We start from the raw sequence: 9,326 nt of genomic DNA, 5'->3' as shown, positions 1-9,326 counted from the left end.
AAACTGAATTTGGGTATGGTTATAAAAGAAAAGTTGTAGAACTTTGAATTTGGAACAACTTTTATTTTTGGATATTTTTGAGTTACTATATAAATTTGGGAGTAATTTGGGAAATTATACGAGTGGCAATTCTATAATTAGTTGGAACAGTACCATCGCGCAGCTGTCACCGCCGGCGAGCTTCCTCTGGCTTCCAGGCGCGCCCGTGGCCTTCTCCGACTTCGTGCTGGCATGAGCAGGCTGCTGCATGTCATCTCCTTGCTTCTTTGCCCCACTATAAAGGCCGGAACGCCGTCGTCGCCGTCCTTTCTCCTTCCTCTGCTTTTCTCGTTGCCACCGCCCAACTCTGACGAGCTCGCACCGACGCCGTAGCGCCGTTCCTATCGCAGCAAAGCCCTTCGTAGCTCTGCTTGTTCCTTGTGCACCCATCCAACTAGGTCTAGTCACTTGACTTCGCCAGGAAACACCGCTCGTCGCCTTTCTTCCTTGCGGCCAGCAACACCACCGTCGAGTGAGCGCCATCGTGGCCAGCGCTCTGCGGTGAGCCTTTGTCCTTGCGAAGTATTGTTCTAGCTTCACCTTGATGTCGTGGTGCTTTATGCCTTATTGCTTGGTCATTTCTTCCACCACAGCCACCAGAACATCACCGTCGTCGTTGCTCGCACTGCGGCGGCTGCTCTGACCATCGACCCAGTTCTCCGTTGCTCCTCCGGTTTGGCCATTGACTCCAACGTGTTCGTGGTGAGCTCCTGAGTCTTCCTGGGCCATTTGTTTAGGCTCTACCGATCTTGTTTCACCGGCGTAGCACAGCCGCTCCGCCGTATCCGCCATGGCGGGCGTCGAGCTCGTATTGAGCTGTAATCGATGCAAGTAGTGACATCAGTAGGTGCGCCTAGTCGTGATGAACATGTTGGTGCCTTCCCCGTCGTCGTTGACCTCACCGGTGGCGAGAAATCGCCGGTCAGCGCGCATAGTCGCTGTAGTCAGCACGGGAGGACGGGGATGACAGGTGGGGTCACCCTGTCAGTGACGGTTAGTTGAAATGAAAATTTTCTTTTTCAGAATTGATGAATAGTGTATGTTTTTGTTATTTTTGTGTAGAATTATGTAGAGCTCCAAAAATTATGAAAATTTTTGTGTGACCTCTCCGTGTTGTATAATATTTAGGAAAAATATGAAATGTTGTTTGTCACTACATTTTGAATGTGACAAAAATTGCTCAATTAATTACTAAATGAATTTCCATGATTTTTCTAGGTTTAAATAATTATCTAAAAATTATGAAAATTATTTTACCACTTAGTTATCATTTGATGAACCTTTACAAAAATTTTGAGCTCAATTGGAACAAGTTGATTTATTTCATAATTTTGAATTAAACAATTAATTCATAAAAGCAAATAGTAACCTTTAATGATTTAGGTTTTGTTTGAATTTTTGGATTGAGTGATGACCTTGGGTCATTAGTTGGTAATGATCCTTGGCAATTGAAATAAGTGTTATGAAAAAGGTTTAGTTAGTTTTGACTTGTAACTGTACCGCGAAGGAAAGTTGTATTCAAGTTTTTAACTTTCGCATCCATTATCAAGCATCATGTTTTGTATCTCGCATCATGTTAAACATGGCATTGTTACTACGTGTAGTGAACAAAAGTGAGCACGTGGTAGTTAATCAAGTTGAGGAGGAGGTTAATCTGTCTGTTGATGTCGGATTTGATATCAGTGGGATGACTCCGGAACCTGACTTTTCCGCCAATCAAGGCAAGCCCCGGATGCATTTAAACCTACCTTGTGTTTTACAAATTTATATCGCTTTTTCTTTTCAATACTGCATTAAGTGATTAGGAGTGAGTGAAAACCTAATTGGTGCATTACCAACCTTGTTTTTCCATATCTACCTTGTTACCAGTTTTACTTCGTAAATGCCTAGTTATGCTTAGCCATGCTTAGACAGATAAAAGTCGGGTGATTACCTGTCATCTGCGAGTTTTAAATGGATCTTTGGTTACATTTGGTTACTTCTGTTATCATGAGATATGAGCATGTGGAATAATAAATCTAGACTAGGCAGACTCAGTGTATGAGAGCCACAAGACATGGATGTCTTGTGAACGGGTTCTTTCCGCCTGTGTCGATTGAGGCCCATCCGTTGTTGAACTGCATGAGGTGAGACTTTGTAGTACTAACCACATACTCTGGTAAGCCTTAACTTGGTGATTCTGTTACGAGAATGGCTACTCGCGCACTAGGAGTGGAGAGATGGTGGGAATAGCGTGTACCCACATGGCAATGGGCTGGATTGGTGGAGTACTGTATTCTCGGGTGGCGTGGACCCATTCTTGTTTTAGAGGACCTAAGGGTAGGTTGGTATATGTAGGTTAGGGACCTACATATGTCATGTGGTCTGGAATCCCTAGCTGGGTTTTAATCGGTTCGAATCGTCGTTGCTCCTCGGTCATGGAGACTCAACTCACTATTCATCATCGTAGTTTAATAACTGGAACTTGAGTAAGGTTTGAGAAAGTGTTGGATACGAAGTTTCATGATCTCAATACGGATCATGTCAGCTTTGTATATGATCTTTTTTATGATAAAAATGTTGATATAAAGAATCTTGTTAAAGAGCTTTTACGCAAAAGAACTTTGATTATTGCTAAAGCCATACCTTGAATCCCTAAGCCTGAATTCCTGAGCCTTTTTAGTTTTATTTCGGTTAAGTCTTGTTGAGTACTTTTGTACTCAAGGTTCATTGACCCTTGTTGCAGGTGAGCCTCATGAGCAGGTCTGTTTTGGACCGTGCTGCATGACTGTTGTTCAATTCGATAATGACAAGTAAATGTGTGGCCCTTAGGCAGGGCAGTTTAATTGTGTGTTTTGTATTATGTTAATAATGCCACTCCACTACTACTATGGTTTGTATTAATTATCGAACTTAGTTTTTAAGATTTGAAACTACTGTTTTGTAAACTAAGTTATTGTAAGACTTCTGCTATTTTACTCTGATGTAGATATTTGAATAAATGTTGTAATACTACAATGACTCTGTAATGGGATCCTGCTCGAAAATCATGGATGATTCGGGGTTCCCCGAGGACACCTGACAGTCTTCTTAAGTTACCGGGAACATATGCATGGTCATCAAAGGTCATTGGACAGTGACAGCTGCATGTGGGCCCTATAATTTAGGAGGTTCTGCCACACACGATCATGGTTAGTTTTGGCTGCGGACAACTACTAATAGCATATGTTCATATTATATATATATATATATAATATGGTTAATGCAAAGTCTAATAATAAGTCCACATACAACAAAGTCAAATAATAGCATATGTGCACCTAGAACAAATTCATTGTTTGATTGACCACATACAACAAAGTCCACCTATTGTTCTACGAAACTAAGCCTACATCAACTTCCAAAAAAGAAAAGCAATGACCATAGCCACAAATAAAAGCATGAGATCTTTCCAAGACCAAGGAGCAATTCTCCTAATCTTCACATCTCCGGTGGGTGGCTTCTTTTCAATCTCCAGTGCCAGTGGATTGCCATGGTTTACATTCATTGGACCATAATAGGCGAGTTGTCCATGGTTTGCAAGGTAGACCGGATGACTATAGTAGGCCCTCAAAGTTTCAGCTTTTGTGTTGTATTTTTTGTGCAAATTACCAGGGTAGCGATTGACTTGAGCATAGCAATCTTCCTAGGTTCGATAAATCCCAGGCACGTGACCAACATGCACTACATACCATGCCATGGTTGCCTATACATTTAAGTAAATTAGGTTGTCATTCAAACATGATGTATTAGAATATTAAGTTCACATATAGCTAATGAACAAATATTATCTAGATAAAGTGGCATGGAGCAAGCTACATTGTGAGAGGAGGTACTTGTAGCATCTAACAAATTAAATTGTTCTTCATGATTTAGCATGAAAAAGCTTGTCCAACACTGGTTGAGATGGTTTGGACATGTCCAATGAAGACCTCCAGAGGCACCGGTGCATAGTGGAATCCTAAGCCAGGATAGTAACGTGAAGAGAGGCAGAGGAAGACCGAAGTTGACTTGGGTAGAGGCAATAAAATGAGACTTGAAAGGATGGAATATACCCAAAAACTTAGCCTTAGATAGGAGTTCTTGGAAAATAGCTAGTCATGTGCCTAGACCTTGATTGCTTTTGCTGGGTTTCAACTCTAACCTACCCCAACTTGTTTGGGACTTAAAGACTTTGTTGTTGTTGTTGTAACAAAGACTTTCTTGTCTAAAAAGATAAAACATCTGTTTAAAATGCCAACATTCAACACAGAACCAAAATTATATAGGAACTATGGAGTGGACTAACATCTAGTTAAGCTCATTCTAATTGCAAGCCTTTATATGCTATATACTGATGCACAATACCAAAATTATATAGGAACCATGGAGTGGACCATGCTACCATAGTTCCAGCAAATATCATACTAAAAGTGGAGTTACCAAATACCAAGCACATACCACTCAACATGGCCAATTTAAACAGTTACTTCCTAAAGGCTAGATCATGCCATCAAGTTAAGTTGCCAAGCAAAAACTAGCACTCTTAAACATTGCAATACAAAAATAAGGATGACATTTATGTGCAGAGTAATTGTGCCATCTTATTGAACCCTCATATTTGAATGATAAATTATACAACATGATTATAAGTATATGACAGTGAATGTACAGAGTTTAACCACATTAGGTACTTTTGCTAGTACTCCTGCAATGGATTGGCCTAACATTTTTCCCTGCTAAGTAACTGCAGTTCTTCTCATAAGTTGTGTCGGTGTTTTGAACAAGCACCGGCTAGTAAATTTATATTTATGCGCGTTAGGCCCGGATGGTGTGCTAAAGGATACAAGATTTATACTGGTTTGGGCTGAATGTCCCTACATCCAGTCTGTTGCTGCTCATGTTATTAGCACCGAAAATGGTTCATAGTAGGGGGTACAAACGGTCGAGAGAGGGACTGGTCCTAGGTCTCTAATGTGTGTTGTGTTGTGTTGTCCGTCAAAAGTTGGTCCCTCTAATGGGGAGCCCTGCCCTCCCTTTTATAGGCCAAGGGGGGAGCAGGGGTTATAGATGGGAGAAAGAGGAAAATGCCAAGAGTATAGAAGGTCCTTTGAAGGATTTGGGTCTCCCTTTTCCCTGCGCCTGTTCTGCATAACATGGTAGACCGTGTCAGGAGTGGCATGTTTGTTGATCTTCGTAGGCCATGCCCTGGCCTCTTTTAGCAAGTGGGTGCGTCCCATCCTGCCCCTGCGGGTGGTGTGTCAGACGGGGTTGTCGATCTCTGACCCCGTGGGGAGCGGATGGCACGGTGACTGCTCATTTGCCACTATAGAGGACGGGAGTCCCCATTTGGAACATAGTGGTTGTCGTATGTCCGTGTCGGGTTCTTCGCCCGGAGGCTGAAGGCAGCGCCTACAACCCTGTAGGGCGAAGAGCATGCACCCGCAACACTATTCAGGCTCTGCCACGCCTAGAAGGGTCTAAGCACCCGTCCCATCATGCCCTAATGGTACTTTCCTACAGGAGCGCAGGTCATGGTCCTCGATGCCGCGGTTGACCCGAACGTCTTGTCTTACCCTATGCCTATCATCATGAGGGAGCAGGGAGTGGTTGTCCGGTGAGGTAGAGCCACCCTTTGGATATTGGGCGAGGCGAGGCCCAGCCTCGGACATCAGGCAAGGTGGAGCCTTAGCTTTTATCCGTTGGGCGAGGCTGAGCACAGCCTTCGGGGGTCGGGTGAGGTGGAGTCCAGCCCTCGAGGGTTGGGTGAGGCGGAGTCTAGCCCTTAGCCCTTGGGCGAGGCAGAGCTGGCCCACGGGCATCGGGCGAGGTGGAACCAAATTCCCGTCATTCGGGCAAGAAGCGCAACAGTGCTCTTGTCCATTCAGGAGTTTTTAGCATTCGATGGTTATTAGTTCCACCTCCTTGGGTACCCCGGTATTAGGTCCCCAATAGTAGCCCCCGAGTCCCCGGGTGATTCAGACAGAATTGCCTGGGGGTGTTTTGATTTTGTCGGAGTTAATTTCACCGGAGGGTGCGCGTGAGCGCACCCGGTGGGTGTAGCCCCCGAGCCCCCAGGGGGTGTTTCAATTTTGTTGGAGTTAATCTGCCAGAGGGTGCGCGCGAGCGCACCCAGTGGGTGTAGCCCCCGAGCCCCCGGGTGATTTGAGTAGAATCACCCGGGGGTAGTATCGGACCCTCCGTGGGTAAGGCCGTAAGACTTGGATTTTTATCAACTGGATATTTTTAAAGGGGAATCGTGGTATCCCATTTGTGGGGATTTCATTCTGGGTTGGCCTGGCTAGGGCTTGACAGTGGATTGAGGCCCTGGTGATGCCTGTGTCCTTGAGTCCTGGTCATTTTTGTGGGCCCATCCTTCGTTGGGACGACCCTTGGGCTCCGGGACCCTAGGTGGGCTGGAGAGAAAAAGCTTTGTGACCCATGTTCCCTTGGTGGGAAGAGAGTCCTAGTCCACCCGAGGGAGGCGAACCGCTCGGCGCGACTTTCATGGGAAGGGATAGGGATTGCGTGCGCGTGTCCCATGATGTGACGCGGCGGTGCGTTGTGGCGGGCTCGGAGATCGAGGTGGACCGTTGCCCTTCTCACATCTGTCGCCCCCTATAAAACCACGGGGTTTGCCCCTAGGGTTCCGTACTTTGCCTCCTTGCCCTCGCATTCTCAGCCTCTGTCGCCAATCGCCTGAGTTTCTCACGCCCATACTGCTCCCGCCATCAAACTCGCTGCTACCTTCTTCCCCGTGCTGCTCCTGTCGTCATAATGGACCCAGGGTACAAATCCAGCATCTCCCCTCAGCGCCTGGAGGGCCTCATCCACCGAGGCCTCCTTTGCCCGTTGACCGCCACCGAGGAGTGGCGGCTACCCGGTGAAGAGGACGAGCCACAGTCGCCTGAAGGGTACATCGTGTCTTTCGCTCACCTCCACGAGCGAGGATTCGCCATGCCCGCCCATCAGTTTTTCTGGAGACTACTAGGCTACTATCAGGTGGAGCTGCAACACCTTACTCCCAATGGGATCCAGCATGTTGCGGCGTTCGTCGCCCTGTGCGAGGGGTTCTTAGGGATCAGCCCCCACTTTGACCTATGGCGGTATCTCTTCGCCGTCAATCTTGTGAAGAGGTAGGTCGGGAAGCAAGATCTGTATGCGCCGGTGGGGTGTGCCAGTATCCACCTCTACAACAACCAGGCGGGGGCATACCCGCTAATGCGTCTGTCCACCTCCAACAAGGGGTGGCATTCGCAATGGTTCTGTGTCAATAATGATGCCGCCGCCCCCTTGCCAGCCTTCACTGGGCGCTACATCTTGGAGGCCCTAGGGTCGTGGGGGTGGGGTGTCCCGGGCAAGGAAAAGAAGCAACTCAACGGCCTTCTGCTGCCATCCGAACTCTGAAGGAGAGGGGCATGAAGGGGTCAGGGATTATCGGCACCTACCATGCGAGGAGGGTTGCGCCACTGATGGCACGCATGCTTCCCCTATATTAGATGGTACCCAAAGCGTCGTTCAAAGGGACAGTGCTTGTCGACAAGGCGCTCCCTCCCTCTGAAGTGGTGCAGCGCATCAAGGAGGCGATGGAGCCTACGAAGGACTCTGTTGGAGCCATCCTTAACTTCATGTATCCAGTGCCAGGGCATCCCCCAATGTAGCCGAAACTGGGGTTCGTTGACTTCGTAAGTCTTCTCTCCCCCTGCTCCTCTTTTCACTTGAATTTCCGACCCCCTGACACCAACCTTGGGATAGCAGGACCAGCCAAGGGGACTGTTCTTCAAGGACAGCTCGGCTCCACTGTCGAAGGACCCAGCCTGGATGACGGTGAACCACGCCTTGGCCGGTTGGGACAAGAAGACGAGGGAGCTTGCGAAGAAAAAGGCGATACGGAAGCAGCAAGCGCGTGACCAAGGAGAGGAGATCGACAGTGAAGATGATGACGATGATGACGATGAGTCTGATGATGAGTCAGCAGCCAGCGTGGATTGGGGTGACCTGGTGGACGAGGACTTGTTGCCCACACAAGGACCCTTCCCGTTCCACATGGGGGGAAGCAAGTTCGCGGGGATGGTCGAGCCACGCCTGCCCCCAGGTCTAGTGGGAGCCGGTGGATCCACTGTCACCCTCGGGGTGCCAGCGGAGGATCGGTGGATGGGAGGGGATGGACCCGAGGCTGTCCCCAAGGTGCTAGTGGAGGGGGGTGGCTCCGACATCGTGCCCCATGAGCTGATGGAGGGAAGCGGGCCTGTCACCGTGCCCCACGAGCCAATGGAGGGGAGCGGCTCTGGCACCGCGCCCTCGGAGACAAGGGAGATGAGCCCTCCTGCCTTAGAGTAGGGGGCAGGCTCAAAACGGTCCCGCCCACATGAGTTGGAGCAGGGGTCCGGGGGTTCATCCCCGAAACGTACCCGTTGCCCGAAAGCGCCAGAGTATGTCACCGATTCCCCTCGTTTTTCCCTTGTTATTGTTCTGTTCTGACCTTATGCCCTTTTTCCCTTTTGCAGATTCTAGCGATGGGGCCACCCTCTAGGGTCGGTGCCCAAGAAGAGACTTGCCCTCCAGGAGGGATGGATGGCGCTGCCCGACGTCGCCCCTATTTTAGCCTCGTTGGCCGGTCCGGTGGCGCCCACGGTGGCGCCCGTGCCCTCGCTGGTTGCCGAGCAGGCGGCCATGACCACGCCAAGTCGGGAGCAGCCAGACGCAGCCATGGTGGTGTCCGAGGGGGTGGTGCAATAAGTGCCCCTAGTGGCCCAAGTGACGGCGCCTGACGTGGGTCGGGCAAAGTCAGATGCAGTCGCGGTGGCGTTCGACAGAGCAGCGCAGTTTGTGCCGCCAATGGCCCAAACGGAGGTGGCCACGACCGCGACAAGCTCGGCGGGGTCGGTTATCGCCATGGTGGCATCCGAGGGGATGGCGCAATCCACGCCACCGACGGTCCAGGCCACAGTGCCCGGGGTAGGCTGGATGGAGGAGGACATGGCCGGAGGGTCTCCGGGTGCTGGCGGTGGTGGAGAGGACCCGCAGAAGGTCATCCCCAGCCTTGTTGTCAGGGAGCAGCCGCTCCCCCACGCGGGGCGAGCCGCTGCTCCAGTGGATGGCCGCTCAGGACCCAACGTCGGTTCTTTTTTCACTCGACGATGCTTCCGAGAGAATGGAGCGGGAGAATCTTGACATTGGGTTCTTGACTGTGATGGATGCCTTGAGCCAGGCCAATGGTGCCCTATGTGAGATCCTCATTCCTTCTGGCCAGGTACCTGCTTAATCTTCCCTCTTCATGTGTTCTTGTG

At 49.4% G+C, this 9,326-nt stretch overlaps 1 protein-coding gene across 1 annotated transcript; it reads right to left on the bottom strand.

The window, feature by feature from the left end:
- Nucleotides 1-8,546: 8,546 nt before the first annotated feature.
- LOC136510644 (uncharacterized) lies at nt 8,547-9,017 on the bottom strand. Its single transcript, XM_066505026.1, has one exon. It carries the CDS (start codon nt 9,015-9,017, stop codon nt 8,547-8,549), a length of 471 nt encoding a protein of 156 aa, XP_066361123.1.
- Between the last annotated feature and the right edge of the window lie 309 nt (nt 9,018-9,326).

Source organism: Miscanthus floridulus, chromosome 16 (assembly GCF_019320115.1).
Source record: "Miscanthus floridulus cultivar M001 chromosome 16, ASM1932011v1, whole genome shotgun sequence".
Lineage (NCBI taxonomy): Eukaryota > Viridiplantae > Streptophyta > Magnoliopsida > Poales > Poaceae > Miscanthus > Miscanthus floridulus.
Note: the sequence above shows the minus strand (reverse complement) of the source record. Positions and strands in the feature narration are given on the sequence as shown.